The 16,594-nt window shown below is 39.3% G+C and overlaps 1 protein-coding gene across 1 annotated transcript in view; it reads left to right on the top strand.

The window, feature by feature from the left end:
• Positions 1-16,594, top strand: part of LOC103801526 (glycogen synthase kinase-3 beta) — a gene marked incomplete at its 5' end in the record, with an annotated part of 91,837 nt that overhangs the window by 36,798 nt on the left and 38,445 nt on the right. Inside the window, 3 exons of the mRNA XM_009073942.1 lie at positions 1,875-1,985; positions 4,830-4,960; positions 6,810-6,916. Coding sequence (XP_009072190.1) covers positions 1,875-1,985; positions 4,830-4,960; positions 6,810-6,916 — 349 coding nt within the window. The remainder of the gene's footprint in view (positions 1-1,874; positions 1,986-4,829; positions 4,961-6,809; positions 6,917-16,594) is intronic.

The raw sequence follows: 16,594 nt of genomic DNA, 5'->3' as shown, positions 1-16,594 counted from the left end.
TTTCTTGTTGCAGAAGGGAAAGTGCTAAAATACAAGTACTTTTTTTTTGTCTTGTGTACATTTGCACATCTGGGGAGTTGCAGAGCCATCTGGTATTTCCTCTGTACTGGTGGTAGTTGTCCCTTCTCATCCATTTCAAGAAGTTTGTTCTTCAGCCTGATCTTAAGATGCCTTCACATTGTTTGCAGTTCCTGGGATGGCCCTGGGATGCACCAGTGTAGGCAGGGTTTTGGAGTCTGCTGCTCCTTGTCTGTACTCCAGGAGTACCATAAGACCAGATACAAGTTAGTGTATTGACATCTGCTTAGTGCTGGTGCTATTACCACCGTTGTTTAAGCAATGATATTTAAAAATAGCATCTTTTTGTGGGGAGGAGTGATAAAGGCAGGGCCTTGAAAGGTGACTCGGCCTATTAGAAGGTATTGGTAAGAGCTATTAAAATGTCCTGAAAATACAAGTCTTTATTGTCAAATAGTGGTGAACAGAGATCTTCAATTCTGGGTCTTGAACAACACACAAACCCAGTAGTTCTCTGCACATTGTGTATTCGAGGTGTGTATTTCTCTGTGGGCTACCATGTACCATTCCGTAACTCCCTGAAGACTGCTGCCCTTTGCTGTGGCAGGACAGAGGTAAGGAAAGCAGAGCACTGTGAGAGCAACACACTTCACTCCATGCCTGAAGTGATGTGTTAAGTCATAGTAGTATTATTAAATTGCTGTAGCTAAATGAGGTTTGGTTTTGGATGTTAAGATACCTAGCCAGTGGAAGACCTGAGAGTTCCGTGCTGTTTCCATCCACATAAAGTCTCTATGTATTGTCTTTCTTTATAGAAAAGTTCTAGCTGATAATACAGCAAGCACAGGAGAGGTTACTTCTGGATAACTCATCTAGCTTCAAAAATAATTTTTGAAGTTGATATAGTTAATTATACCCACCCCCAACATTAAATGTATTCACAGTCCTGATAGGATTTGCACAGAAGACTGCATTAAAATATCTAAAGTCTCTTTAAGACCTGTTTTACTGGAGAAAATTTGCTGTTCTGTAGTTAGACACTGTATGATTATAGCACTTTGTCATTTAAGTCCTTTTTGTTCCTTCTTTCCTTTACTAGTGTATAATAAGGTACTTTATAATGTAACAAAGTACCCTATTAAAAAGCTACTTTTGTTGTTTCTCTGTGTTATGTTCACATGAACCTCTAACCTGATTTTAGATATTAAAAATTGCACTTGAGACTTCATTTTTGGCTTGTCCTGTTTTGCCATGTGTAAGTTCATATGTTTAAGTCAGAGATAACTGGGCCATCTAAATACATGCAAACAGAATGGTTACAAGTGTTAACACTGACTCTGTCTACAAAGGGTTACTATGCATTATTAATCTCTTAATAGTTGGTAATTCAGTAAGATCAAAGTAACATTTCTAAAAGATGTAGGTTGTTTGAACTTTTTTTGATGTGTTGTTATATGGGACTGAGTTTGGGACTTCTAAATTCACATTTCTTGGGTTTTGGCAGGAAAGGGACTAATGAGTTAATACGCTGCTTTAAATGATTATGCAGATGTTACCTTGAAATATCTCCTAATGAAAATATTGACTGGATAAGGCAGTTATATCCTTGTCCCCATATAATCAGAAAGTGCCTTGTGTTGTGTTTTAATTAATGTGACCTTAAACCTAAGTTTGACGAAAGTATTAATGAACAAGTGCAAAGCCAAAATAGTTTGGCAGCAGTTCACACTCCCACTAAAGATGGGGCTTACAACCTACACAGCTTTCTCCTCTTTTAGGTTTCTCTGAATGCTTTAATTGTGCTTCATGCATCAAATCTATTGCTAATTTTGTTTTGCTTCTCTGTTCTCTTTCAGAAAGACGAGGTGTACCTCAACTTGGTGCTGGACTATGTTCCTGAAACAGTATACAGAGTTGCCAGACATTATAGTCGGGCCAAACAGACACTCCCTATGATTTATGTCAAGGTAGGTAACTGGTGTATGTGTCTAGGTGAAGAAGGCTATTACAGAAATAGACTCTGTGGACACTCTTATCTGACATAGGAAGTTTTCTCAAATTTTTAGAAGCACAGAAATCTTGAGGCAAGGAAAAAAAAGTAATTATTAGTTGTTATGGCTAAGGAGGAATAGAGGATTGATAGGCTTAAACAAGCACTCCAGATTTCTGGTTTTGCAGAAATCTTGGGATGAGAGGGGGAGACTGACTGTGGGGGGAGTGCTCTGTTTTTGAAGCAGCTTAGACAGAGGCTGACACCAACCAGATTAGCAGCTTTCGGTTTCCTGAGATGATGAAGACATAATAGAATAAAGGTCATGAACTGAAAGAGGATGTCAGGAAGATGTTCTCTTATCTGTTATCTTCCCCTTTTCCTGGCATATGAGTGAGAGTTCATGTGCTTTTGTTGTGGGCATGAAAGGCATATTTTTGTCCCCATTTGGACCTCACTGGCTCTTGTCTTCAAGACCAATATGGGGTAAGATGCTTGTATGTGCATTGTGGCTTCAAAGCCTTACTTGAGTTGTTTGCATCAGTGGCCAAAATAAGTAAAATTTCTCCTTTGCTGTCAAATGTGGGACCCATCCGGGTCATGTAGTTGCATTTCATATATTGCAGTGACCACAATCTACACACTAGTGAATGGTGATCTTTTCACATGGCATTAACTTTTTATTAAATGGTAATATTAAATGGAAATTAGCAACAAATTTTCCTGATCCAAATTGATTTCTCCAGACTCCTCTTTTAGAAGTGTAATGCTTAATGTGAGGGTTGGTTTAAGAAAAAGCTTTAATTGGGTTGAAAGAAGATGAAAGCTACCAAGGTGAAAGCTACAAATAGCAATTATTTCAATAACGAAGCTTTGTGCCATAACTATGTGCATAAATTTTACATGGCATGTCTCTGCAATAGCCAGCACTGGTGCCTGTTTTTCAAGAAAGCACAGAATTTTATCATCCAGCAGCAACAATTTCTACTGCAAGGTCATTCTGTTTGGTCTGTTGGTGGAACAGCACGTCTTCAGGTTATGTGCTCCCAAAAATCTGCTAGCTTAGCTTTTGATAAATCGATTATATATCTTTTGTCGGTATTCCTGCCCTATTTGTTCTTCATTGTGGGAACTTGAGAAAAATTTTTCTTATGCTTGGAGAGAAAATTCTGCTTTAACTCTTTCATCTTGCTGGGTGCTTGGGACTTCCCCTTCCAGGTAGCCTGAAAGGCTGCTCTTATTTTTCTGGCAAGGCAAGCCTTGCACACAATCCTGTATTTAAAAAGATCATGTTACCTCAACATCATTAAGGCTTTTGCAATCTTCCTGACATCTTGGATGCACAAAGGTCAGATCATACCTGTTTGTTATACCTAGGCAGGCAGAGAGCTGCTCTTTCCTGAGCAACAAAGAAACTGTTAAGGAAAACTGCAGGGAAGCTGTTCTAGTAATCTTTTGGTTAATTTTTATTTGCAATTTCTAACATACTGTAAGGAATTCTTGGAAATTGTGGGCTTGCTGTGTGGAGATGAAAGGCATACTTTGTAAATCCCTCATGTGTTGACTTGACCCGTCAAGTCAAAGCAGTCTCTTGCAGTATGTTGCAATACAGTTGCACAATGCATACTTAACATGTCTAGAACAGGCAATTTGGAAAACATGCTTGTTTGCTTTTCTTTGTGCAGAGTTGTGGTTTTCAGAAACAAATACGAAAACTCAGAGACCTAAAGCCAAAATTCAAGGCATTCTCTTCCTGCTCCTAGGGGAGAGAAAGTGTGAGGACAAAGATAGTGGTGCAAGTGAGGCAAACATGACCTGATACCAATATCTAGTAATTGCACCTGGGTTTATAGACAGTTAAAGGTGGACTGTGGAGACTGTGCTTAGAAAAGGAAGACATGGAGGTGCATCTCTGGTGGAATAGTCTGCCTGTAGATTAATTTTAAGCAGAACCTTGTGGGGGATACAGCAAAAATAACAAATAACCTGTCAGCTTCTTGTTAACCTTTTAAACAGGGCTTTCCATGCCTTTGTGACTGTATATGCTATACAGCCCTAATTTTATCCAGCAGCTCTTTATTATCCATAACTGAAAGTGTGTAGCTCCAGCAGCTGGACATCCTCCTCTTGCCCTGTTACCTTGTCCTGTGAAGTTTTTGGCTTCATAACATCTCTCCTTGCTGTAGTCTTTCTTGCTATGGAGTTAACCAGCCTTGGAAAGAGGCCGAGAAAACTCTCCCTCAGCAAACTTTTTTGTTGTGCCTTGAATAAAATTATTCTGAACAGCTGGTTTTATTTGCCTGCTCTTTTTGTCCAGAGATTTGAAATTAAAATGACTCTGTCCCCTCAGCAAGAGACACTAGCAGATTTATTTCAGTGACAGGCTGAGACACTACCCTTGTCTTTGGGCAACATTTAATATAACTTCATCAACTGAAGGGTTTTCTTTTGGATTTCGGGTTGGGTTTTTAGTCGTTTGGTTTCAGGTGTTTTAATAACCTGGAATACTTCATTTCTATGAAGAGGCTGATATATAAAGCAAGCTGAAACACTTTTATGTATGTTTTTTATGACTGCCATTATTTATAATTGTTGGGAAAATGGCACAATTTTTTTTGATGTGTTGCTAATTTTTAAAAGGACAGATGCACAATTTGGAACCACATGTGTGGGTATGTGGCAAAGGGAACACATTGCCCATCTTAATGGCACTAATATGCATCCAGTAGGGTCTTTCTTGAGTGACTTTGTTTCTCTTCTAGTAAGAGTTTGTGCTAAACTAATTGTTTACCCTGTTTTGACTGGTGTTTCTGTGTTCCAGTTGTACATGTATCAGCTGTTCCGGAGTTTAGCCTATATCCATTCCTTTGGGATCTGCCACCGGGATATAAAACCACAGAACCTCTTGCTGGACCCTGATACAGCTGTTCTAAAACTCTGCGACTTCGGAAGGTAAGTACATATGTGGCCTGAAACCTGGTGAAAAGATCTTCCTTCAAACTGAACCTGAGTGCAACTTTGCCAAGAGATCCTCTGTGTCCCTCAGAAAGTCTTTATTTGTAGTTTTGAAAGAGGAGTTGTTGATACTCTATTTTCCCCTCAAAATGAATTCATAATGGTGGAGAGGAGTAGGGCAGGGCAAGAGCTGAAAAAGGGTTTTAAGAGGGAAGGAATTAAAGTTCAAACCGGGTATTTTTGCAGGTATTAGAAAAATAAAATAAATACATTGTCACAGGGAAAATACTGGACCATGGGACAATCCAACCAAATAGTGCGGTGAAATGTGTTTGGGGTAGAGGGGATAGGCACAGTGGTATAGTTAACTTAAAAAGGCTAATGTTACACTTTATTCATCTGCTTGTATGTGTACCAGTTCACTTAGTGTTGCAAGTACCACAGAGGCTCAGGATCAGCAGCAGCACTTCCAGCTGAAGCTCTCAGAGAGTGGGCATCTACATCCTAGTTTCCAATGGCACATTCCAGTGAATCACCTTTAGAGTGCAGCCCCCATCTTAGAATTGATACAGAAGTGCTGGGAATCCACGCTGAGACAGGAGGCAGATTTCTCTCTGGGAAAGTTGAGTCTTTAGATTGTGCTATAACTTTGCAGACTAAAATAGTTAGGGCATATGTGTGAGAGGTCACGGAAGCTGTTGTTGCTAAATTCGCTCGTCCATAGTGAGTGGGAATGTCAGATGGTTATTCAAGTAGTGCATCGTCATGCCTGGTGGCTCAGGAATCTCCTCAGCTCCACCTCACCCGTGTTGGAGCGAAGTAGGAATTACGCTGAAACTCAAAAATAGCAATGCATAAAAAGGTAGTACTTACAATCTGTTATCAGTGAGATAATTGTTAATTGTAGTTTCTATATAGAAAACAGCAAACTGAGACATTTTAAAATGGGTAGTGGGGAGTCCTCCTTCCCTTCAGGCAGTGAGGAGTATCTGGAAAGCTGAACACTGGGTTTGGCTGGCTTACCACTCTACAGTGTTTGGTGCTACTTAGTTGAATGTCGTATTTCCAAAAAGGCAACTTTGTTTTGCACCTCCTTTTTGTCTAGGAATTGTTAATTAAGAAAGAAGTGTAATATGTCCATAGACTCATGTTCCTAAAGTAATGTGCCCTCGTAGTCCATTCTTTTCTTGGATTCTTTCAAAGTTAGTGGTTGAGGCAACACTGTAGGTTAGATCTTTTGTGGGTGATTTCTTGCTGTATAAATGAAGCCTTCATGTTAAACATGAGAATACAATGGCAAAGGGTTTTCTTCCTTTGTCTCCTTGTGTCCCTTTTACCTCATAGTACACTCCCTTAAATAGCAAAGAGACAGAATATTGTGATGGAAATTAAAACCCATCCAAACCAAAAACAAGTCGACTAACAGAAACACAAACAACCCAAAGCAAAGCAAACAAACAGAAATCCCTCTTTCAGTTCTGGTGAGTATCCAGAGGTTTTGAAGTTAGAAGGTAACTACATTTGATTGAACTGTTTTCTGTTCTCTTTTTCTTTATGAACAAACCTTTGTATCTCACAGACGACAACTGACAGCCAAAAATCTGTATTTATCACCTAGATTATAGTCAGAATTTGCTTAGCTATGTCCAGTATAAGGTAGATGCTTGATAGATTGGACTGGTTTCACAGTAGATCACTGAGTTGGTGGTTTGCATCAGCTTAGAAGAACACGGTACTTCAGCATTTAGGAATTGGGAATGGGTGAAGACTACCAAAGCTTAATGTTGGTCTGCACAGCACTATTGTAAAAACGTTCATTACTGAGATGTTATTGTTTCCTTTTCAGTGCAAAACAGCTGGTTCGTGGAGAACCTAATGTCTCGTACATCTGCTCTCGGTACTACAGGGCACCAGAGTTGATCTTTGGAGCCACCGATTATACCTCCAGTATAGGTATGTATGTGTGTTTGTTGAAACCTATACCACCTGCCTCAGTTTTATTCTGTAGTTAAGCTGTAAAGGTTTCCAGATATCTCAGATGTAATTCCCAGGGACTGAATTTTGTTGTAAATGGTTAGGTAACACTTCTTACAGAAATACAAATGTTATGTCAATGTCTCCTGTGATTTCTATGTGTTTTGAGATTTCAGTGTCAATTACACTAGGGTAGAGACTTTTTCAATGTTTTGAGATTTCAGTGTCAATTACACTAAGGTAAAGACTTTTTCAATATAGGGAGGGAAATCTGGTTACAGAAAAAAAAAACTAAAAAAACCAATCCAGGTAATTTTGCCATTTAGTTTAAAAATTAAAAATAGGTGTGAGATCTCAACCCAGAAAAGCATTTTGATGGCTTAAAGTAGCTCTAAAGGTTGACTGTAGAAAATGAACTACTGCTTCTGTGATCTGTGTGATTTGTGTCTGTGATCTAGACACAAATAATTCTGTGGTCTATTTAATTGGCTTTTAGTAAAGAGTTTATAGAGGGAGGAAAAATGTGGTCTAGTGATTGACTTTAAACTCTTTGCAGTTTTAATATATTGTGTACAGCAGTCTTTCTAATTCACCTTACTCTGATAACTTTTGCGGCCTTTTAGTCATTAATTTTGAACACTAATTTGACTGACTTCTAATACCTGACACGTAGCTATGTCATGGAAATATTAGAGAAGCTAGAGGTTTTGACAGAGGATGGGGAACAGCCAGATTTTCTTACAGTGGAGTCCTGAAAATGAGCAGCAAAATGAATAGTCTTAGAAATGAAGAGCAGTGTGTTGGCTGGTTGTGAGTAACTAACGGTCAAGGTATTCCCTGGGCTCCTTAGGAGTTCCAGTGCTAAAGAGACTATATTTGGATCTCACCTTAACACAGCAATGGGGAACCTTTTGCCTTACTTATGGACTTAAGTCACTTAGGCAAGGTTTAATATTTTCAAAAGGCTTTGGAGATCATGTTCAAGTCTTGGCAGAATATGTTTCTAACCAGTTAAAGTATATTTAAAGTTAGTAGGTTCTAAGTAGTGTGAAACTCGGTGGTTGACTGGCTTGTTTGAACTCTGCAGTTGGGGTGGGAGGGGGGGGAAGAAACACCAAAACACGTTCCTGAAGACTTGCCTGCTTTCACTAATTTTTTTTTCCCATTAGTTATTCAGTATGTATTGTGGCAACACTTGCATATCTCCCTGGTAGGAAAAAGAGAGACAGAACCAAGAGAAGTCTGGGGAAAGTAATGGCACAATAAAGATAAAAAGGACAGAACTTAAGTTAGGCTGCTGCCAAAAACGGCAGCCCCAGCCCTACTCTTGTGTGCTACAGATACCCTGATGTTCAGAGTCTGCTGTTTAATACACCAGTTCAGCTTCAGCTGACAGGAGACTTGGTAGGTTAACTTTCTGCCACATGAGTGAGTGCAGTCAGCATTATCATGTAGTCCAGTAAGCAGCAGAGCCCAGGTAAAAGCAAAGTGTCTTTGGGAGCTCATAAGTGAGAGGTAGGCTGCTGATCCCATTTGACATCTTTTTGCCAGCTAATAGATTGGCTCAGCTGCATTATCAGAGTGCACTCAGACAAGTTGTTTCAGAGGATAACTCATAAAACAAGTATTTTATGTGTCACCAGAAGAGACTGCTTTATTGATAACCCTGTGAAACCTTTCTTGCTCTAACTGTGTAATGACTTTATGCCTGCACTATTTGGCAGACCCTTTTTAAAGTTGCTCTTTCTGTTTTTGTTGTCTTACCTGCTGGTCTCTAAAACAGTTGTAATAAAAATAGCATTTTGAAGTGAGGAGTCCATTTGTCACTTGCAAAAAAAAAAATAATCATGAATTTCAGTCATTGTTCAGACTTTCTCATGCCAAAAAAATAAAATCCCAGTCCTTCGAAGCCCTTTCTCTGAAATTTACACAGAGTAGCTTGCAAATTAAGTTCAGCTAATACTCCTTCCTTCCTGTCCTTTCCACCTTCCACTTCTTTCTCAGCTAATCTTTGCATTTAGGAGCTGAGAAGGAATAAAATGCTTTTACAGACTTTACAACTTTCCAGTGTTCTGCAATATGTTAGAAATTCTAAGGGTTTAGTTTTACGATGCTGCTGTTGCCAGTGGTGGTAAATATTCCTTTGTTCTTGCTGGATAGGCAGCAGCTGTACTTAGTGATAACTCTTCTTTATTTCACATAGGATTGTTCATCCAAGCTTATTGGAACACCAATCAACATGCACAGATAGGTTTATTAAAGGGGAGGAAGGAATATTTAATTATTAGTGCTTTGTCTGTAGCTCAAAGTATAGAGAACTGTAAAGTGCTTCAGTATTGTGATAAAGCATTTGAAACTTTTTTTTATGTTTACATGCTTGGTTTTTTTAGTACCTATTTTCTTGTGAATTGTTAGCACAACAGCCTTTTCCTGCTGTTGTCTTTATCACTCTGTAAAAATCCACTTGTCTGTGTGGTAGCAAAAAATGAACTTGTGTGTTAAGGTAGGATCTTCACTTTTCTGTTTAAATATCCTCTCTTAAAACTATGTTAAATGTAAATCAGTGAAGAATATGAAGCAAAAAAGGGTTCCAAGTAGAAATTTTTTGTATGTTACCTGCAAGGCTTCCACCTTTTTTCTGGAGGGTTTTATTGTTTGCTAACATTACTGCAAGGCTTATGATCATAATGCACTTGCAGTAAGGGTAATTATTGGAAGTATTTCTGAGCAAGAAATGCTTTTTAAGACCAGGCAGTGACACTGGTGGCCCAAGGCTGATGGCACAGCCAGCCTGCATCATGACCATTTCAGTAGTCATCTTATTTAGCACTGTAACCAGGAGTTGCAGGAGGCTATGTGGCTTCATCTGACTTCATCTAGGTTGTTCTTGTGACATTACTTGCACTTCAGTGTGGCAGAAACTAAAGCTGGGTCCAGGATGTGTCTTTTCAGCCTGGATGTCACAACAAACTTTAAACTGGCTTTTGACTTCTAGGATCTTGATTATTTCATCAAAGTGCATGACTTAAATTGTAACTCAGCAGGTCCCTTTGAAAAGTGACTCACAGCCAGGGGTGCTGTTGCACTTTACAAAAGTACTGCATTAGTACTGTATTTAAATATATACCACAGTAAGAGTAGCATCAAATCACATTTACTGCAGTTAATGCCTTTGTCTGCCTCCAGCAGACCAGGGACTCTGTTTTGGAAATGATGACCTGGGAAATTACCTATTCAAGCTTTTAAATAGTCATTGTTGCCAAATAACTACAAATTCAAGCCCATAATAGCTCTGTCATCTGCCTGTGTTAAGATTGTATGCATGATTTTTCAGTGGTCAGGCACAAGCACTCGTGTCAGTTGGGTGCCTTTAGACCTTGTATACTTTGGGCCTTTGTGCACCTTTGACTATGAATTCTGCAGGTGTGTGTGTCCCTTCAGCTTGCTGGGGATGGCACATCTTTTTTTTTTTTCCAAACCAGGCCCTTCAGCTATCCCTTGACAGTGTTTTGGCTGAAGCAGGTCTGTGTGTGTTACACCATCCCAGAGTATGTTGATAGCATGCTGCTGGCTGTGGTGGTCATATGGGTGATGTTGATGCTAAAAAACCATGGGATGGCTGCCCACATTCCCCTGCATTGTCCTGGGACAAACATAGGTGCTGGAGCAGGGGTGGGTGGAGATTTTTCTCTTGCCGTGTGATCCTCTTGTATAAAAAGAAGCTGTGCAGATAAGCTTTACCTCCATAACATGCATTTTTTCACTAGGTTAGGCTGTGGAGGGCTCACCACAACATGGTGGTGCTTCTGCATAAGAAGGGTCTGTGGGTCTGGGTGTGTTTTCTCCATCACTGCACTGGCAGGAGTTGGGAGCATTCCAGAGGGAACATTTATAGCCATTGGCAGGGAAAGATTGATCTGCATGGCTGTATTGCTGACTTCTCTTGGAGTGTCCAAAAATAAGTATCATGAAGTTGTTCATTCACTTTCCTAGTGAGTGCTAGGACTGGAGCAAGTATTTCACTTCGGCCATCTGGAGCAGAAGCTCCTTTGGAGACATATAATTGGGCTATCTTAGAGTTTCTTGGGGAAGAACCATCATAAGTTGTGTCCCAAATCTGTTGCCAAACAGTGAAAAGTATTTGCCTTTGTCAGATGGCAACTTCCAGTGCTGAAAATCAGCACATGTGTTAATACACTGAACTACTTTACCACCTGTCATTGTAGTTTCATCTCTTCATTGCATAAAGAATAGAGATACCTATGTTAACTTTTCTTCCAAATACTGGAACAAACATGTCTTTTCAAGCATGGATATGTTTCAGCCTTATTCTGTCCCCCTAATCTGTGAATCTGTGATGGTTTAATGTGCAAAACTTGCACCAACATAGCAAGTGTGTCCATAATCCAGAATCATGCACTTGTTCTGACATCCCAAGTATTTCTGATGCCCTCAGCATAAGGACATAGAACTGCTGGAGCAAGTCCAGAGGAGGTCACGAAGTGATAAGAGGACTGGAGCATTTCCCCTGTGAAGACAGGCTGAGGGAGTTGAGGCTGTTGAGCCTGGAGAAGAAAAGGTTGTGTGGAGACTGCATAGCAACTTTCCGCTATCTGAAGGGTCCTATAAGGGAGCCGGAGAGGGACTCTTTGTTAGGAACTGCAGTGATAGGTCAAAGGCTCGTGGACTCAAATTGAAGTTTATTATTCTCAAGGTTGTTGAGACACTGGCACAGGTTGCCCAGGGAAGTAATGGATGCCTCAACCCGGACAATGTTCAAAGCCAGGTTGGATGAGGCCTTGAGCATCCTGATCTAATGAGGATGTGTCCCTGCCCAGGGCAGGGGGATTGGGACTAGATGATCTGTAAAGTCCATTCCAACCCCTAAAATTTTGTGATTTTATGAATCTATGAATATTGTTCCAAACAAACAACAACAAGAAGCAGTTTTGGGTTTGGCATTTGGCAACTAGAAGATGCTGATTTTGACTTCCTTAGGCTGCTTTTCTGACTCTTGGTTTCTTCCCTGCTAGTTTGTTTCCATAGTTTTCAGAGCAGCTTTGAATCACCTCCGAGGTGGACAAAGTCCATCAAGATTGAGGGATAGTGAGGCAGAGATGAATAGATAAGGGTAAAAAAAAAGTAGAAAGGTGAATATGTCCCATAAAGCATCAGGTAAAGGGAAGTTCTTAATTTGTACTAAATGGATTAGAGCAACCTTTTGTTTTTATCACCTTCTTCCTTCATGTCCTCCAAATAACAAGTTAGAGGAGCTAGAGCATAATACAATGAATGGTACTCATGCTGGGAAGAAGAGGGGCAGCTTTTCAGCTTGGAAAGACAGAGTTTGAGATCACAAAAAGTGAAATTGGTTGGAAAGGTTATTCTATCCCAGACAACTCAAAATGGCCATTGCACACTTGCAGAGTTAAAGCTGAGGAGTGTATTTTGCATGTGGTCTTCCCAGAGGCCTCTTGCTGAATTAAAGATAAATTTTCCTTTTCTTAGCTTCTCTAATGCTGGAATGCATTCAGAAACAAGGGTATTATACAGATTGTATTACTAGACAATGTCTAGCTAGGAAGTGTGAAGATCAGTAAAGTAGTAGAAGCTTAGCTTAAGAAAAGTTTTGCAGTATAAGAGGCTATATGGGGTTTTTTTTGTGTGTGCTTAAATTAATGCAAGTAGGTCATGTGATAATGGTATTTGTCTAAGAGTTCTTCAGTCTAGGAAAGATATGGCATTAGCTAGTAATATAATGTGTGAAAGCTATCTGAGATAAGCTTACTTGAAGGTTGCTTTTGGCTGGTGGTCGTATTTATTGTCCTGAGACAATACATTTAGACTACATTTCACTGAAGATATGAATAAAGTACCCTTGCCTGCTATCTTAAAATTAATAGCTTTCAATATTTCTCCCAAAATTTCACATTGTCCCAACTCATCTTCTGTTAAGATTCTCTTGTTTATTAGTTAGTTCAAAGCATGTGCATGAGAGTCACAGGTTGCTTTAATTAAATTGCACATATTAAAAAGAAATAGTTCAGAAAATGCTTCTCCTCCCATGGGAGCAGGTAGTTACACTACAAGCTTCTTCTGAAAGGTTATTGACCTATAACAGTTAGCTCTGACTCTGCTAAGAAAGAAAGAGGTCTGGGATGGAGCTATCAAAAACTGATCACTTCCCTTAAGTAACTTGTCTTTAAATACAGAACTCAGTACGTTATTTACTTAAGACTTGAGGAAAATGTTGCCATACACATTTGGAAAATAAATTTTAAGATGCCAGATTTAAAGGGGGGGAGGGGACGTCAAACTTCCCTGGAGCCAAATTTCGAATTACAGTCCTGTGAAAGTCAGTGGCATAAATTCCATCAAGTTTCAGCAGAGATGAAAGTTCTTAGTTTGTTCCTTATTGTACGTTGCTCACCAGAGTTGTATAAACACTTTTGTAACTTGTGTTTTGTTTCTGTCCCTGCTTGGAGCTGCTGAAGTTAGCCACCACTCCCTGGCTTTTGTTGAAGATGCTTCAATGATCTGTTCACTTCCTTGCCCAGAGGTCATTGCCCAAGTCCTAATTTGGCAGTTGGTGAAATGACATGCCTGGAAATAAGTTGGGGATTTGGGAATGTCTGTGTTTTACTTCAATGTGTATTTAAAGTGTTAGCAAGTCAAATCAAAGAAGAGTAAATAGGCTTTTAGCAAGACATCAGATTACCTGATTTGGAAGATTTCAGTACATAAAGAACTATTACATAAGTTTCTGATGGATTTGTTTTGTGTTTCGTGGATTAAACCCACCGTGAATGCAGCAAGTATTCCCCAGACATTGCCAGCAATTTTCTTGTGACATCCATCCCTTCTTTCTTCTCCCTCTCTTCCTGTGTGATGCCCTCAGCTTTCTTATATTCTCTTGCTGTTTGTGCTTGGCCTTCTTGCTTCAGCAAGTAGCTGCACATTCTTTGACTGGTCTGCAGTTGCAGTTTGGCAGGGTGCAAGGGCAAGCCTGGCACTTCACACAGGGACTGAGCCCTCCTCTCCTCAGCAGCAACACTGATGCGCACTCTCTCTGCTTCTTTGTACAAAACTTCTGTAATGGAGTCAAAGCTTCTGCCCTTCAGACTTGCCTGAAATCGGCTGTTTGAGGGGAAACTGGGAAAGGATAAAACAGCACAAAACCAACTTCATGGAGCAGCCAGACCAGCAGGTTATTTAAAACCGTTTTTAAAAGCCACAGTCTAATTTGAAAAAAGTCATGCTAGCATAATTTCAAAATTTTAAGAGGAAGTGAGTTGTTGAATGATGACTTACTCTCATGTCAACTTAGCGTTTGTGTATATTCTGTCATATATTTTTCCTTCCCATAGATGTTACTACTTTTTCAGTGCAAAATTAATTATTGAAGTTGTAAATAATGATTATAGCTTTGGGGTAACCACTTGTTTTGTACATTTTTTTCAAAACCCTTTAAGGTGCCTTTAAAGAGATTTTTAAGTTACAGTACTCTGACTGCTTAGTACATTTAAACTGTTTCTTCAGTACTTCTGAAGAAATCTGTTCTCTCTGTTGAACTGTTGTGTAATTCGCTCTAAGCCCTGTATGTGTCAGATGACATAAAAAGTGATTCTTTGCAGCATGGTTTTGCTGAAGATGTTGATCCAACAGCAGGAGCTATCAGAGAGAGACATTGCTGAGCAGTTGGATGCAATTAAACCTTCCTTATGCGATTCCTCCATTTGTTGTCCGAAAGAGATCTTAGCACCTTAGTGGCCATATGAGCTTTTATTAAATGTAACTAAAAGATCAAAAAGCATCATTTGGTATGTTTGCTTGTTGAAATCCAGGACTCAAATGTCAAATTATTTCTGGTTGCTATTTGCATTGTCAGTAGTTACTTTTTAGGATAAAACCTCATGTGATGTTTGTACTAAGACATTAGGTGCATCCATTTGGCTTAGAGGTGAATGAGCAGGGCTGTTTGTCTACTGCATGTTCCAATTGAACAGTATCCTTCTTAAGAAGAGGGGAAAATATTTTTGCATAGCCCCTCCTCTTTCCTTTATAAACTCTTTTCTAACTTGCAGGTTATTTTATTATAATTTTTGGAATTCCTGAAAGCTTTTTTACATTGTTTTTTTGCACCGGTCTCTAGTGGTTGTGACAAAGTGATAATAGACTGTTTAGAGAACTGTCAGAGACATTTTCCTTACACAGACCTTTAGCTGTAACTGACAGTGTTGTGTGTATTCTACTTCACAGAACCAGAGAATCAGGGGGTGGTTTGGGTTGGAAAGGACCTTAAAGATCGTATCATTCCAACAGCCCTGCCATGGGCAGGGTCACCTTCCACCAGACCAGGTTACTCAAAGCCCTGTCCAGCCTGGCCTTGAACACTTCTGAGGATGGGACATAGTTTTAAAATACATTAGGGAATAAAGATTTCTGTTGTAGCATGAATTATCTCAGATGGAACAGGACTCAGGAGGCAAATTCTCTGGGTTTTGACTGGTGGTGACTCTACTGTTATCGAATGGGGGAAGGTTAGCTCATAAAAGTAGCAGGTGAAGTATGGGTGGAGTGAGACTGGTTTTGCCTTTTGGGACATTACAGTATTAAAGGCTTTACAAATCTTCTGTTACTGATTGCTTGTTGTAGATGAGATTTTACCGTAAGGTTTCAGATATGCATTGAACAATTGATGACTTTCTAGAAAACCTTATAGTCGATCTGTTGGGTTTTTTTTTGAGATGGTATATCTGCATTTAGGTGTAAATAATTCTGCTGTGTTGAGCAGCTTAAAATTTCATTATTTGGTCTGCAGTTACATTCGATTCTCACAAGCATTTGCTATACAGTGTTTACTGAATTTGCTTCATTAGATTTTTCATTTTAGTTAATTATATTTCAGAAAGTAGTACAATTAGATACGTTCTTAAGTTGCTGTTATAGTATTTAATTGCTTTATTATTTACAAATTATATATTACCTGTAATAGATTATGAAAAATTTCTTCATGTAGGAAGAATATCTGCTAGGGACTACTTGTGGCTTTTGGTATACGTGCGAAAATTACTTGATGGCTTCTTCTGTGGTTGCTGTTGACCTAATCTATGACTGGCAGTTCTGTTGTCCAGACACATTTGCTGCATTATCCCAATGGAATTGGGATAAAGATTAGATCTTGAGGTGACATTGTTAGAGAGGCTATCTCCCAGATCCCTTGATCATCATGTACTGCAGGATACCAGTAATACTTGCAGTGCTGGTTCATCTGCTAGTGCATATGTGCTTTCAGGGTATGTAGGAAAAATATGGGGTCTATTCAACACCCAGAAACAATAAAAACATTAGCCATTGCAGTGGATGATACCTATGCATAGTTCATGGTCCATGTGATGTAAAAGCAGCGCAGGGTTTGGTGAAATTCTTATTTACAGATGGCAAACATTCTCTGCTCTTTTCTCTATATGTGTAAGTTTTAATGTCAGTATATTATGACATTTAGCAGTATTTTCCAGTTTGACTTCTAAGACTTGTCTGCCCACCAGTGCTTTATGCCAGGTGTCTGTTTTCTAGACTAACATTTAGGCTAGGAATGTTTTTTTATTTTTAGCTGTGTTACATATGCTATCAAACATAGCAAAGAATAAAGTAAGT

Source organism: Acanthisitta chloris, unplaced genomic scaffold (genome assembly GCF_000695815.1).
Source record: "Acanthisitta chloris isolate BGI_N310 unplaced genomic scaffold, ASM69581v1 scaffold10904, whole genome shotgun sequence".
NCBI lineage: Eukaryota > Metazoa > Chordata > Aves > Passeriformes > Acanthisittidae > Acanthisitta > Acanthisitta chloris.
The sequence above is the reverse complement of the archived record's forward strand: the minus strand, read 5'-3'. Positions and strand labels throughout refer to the sequence as shown.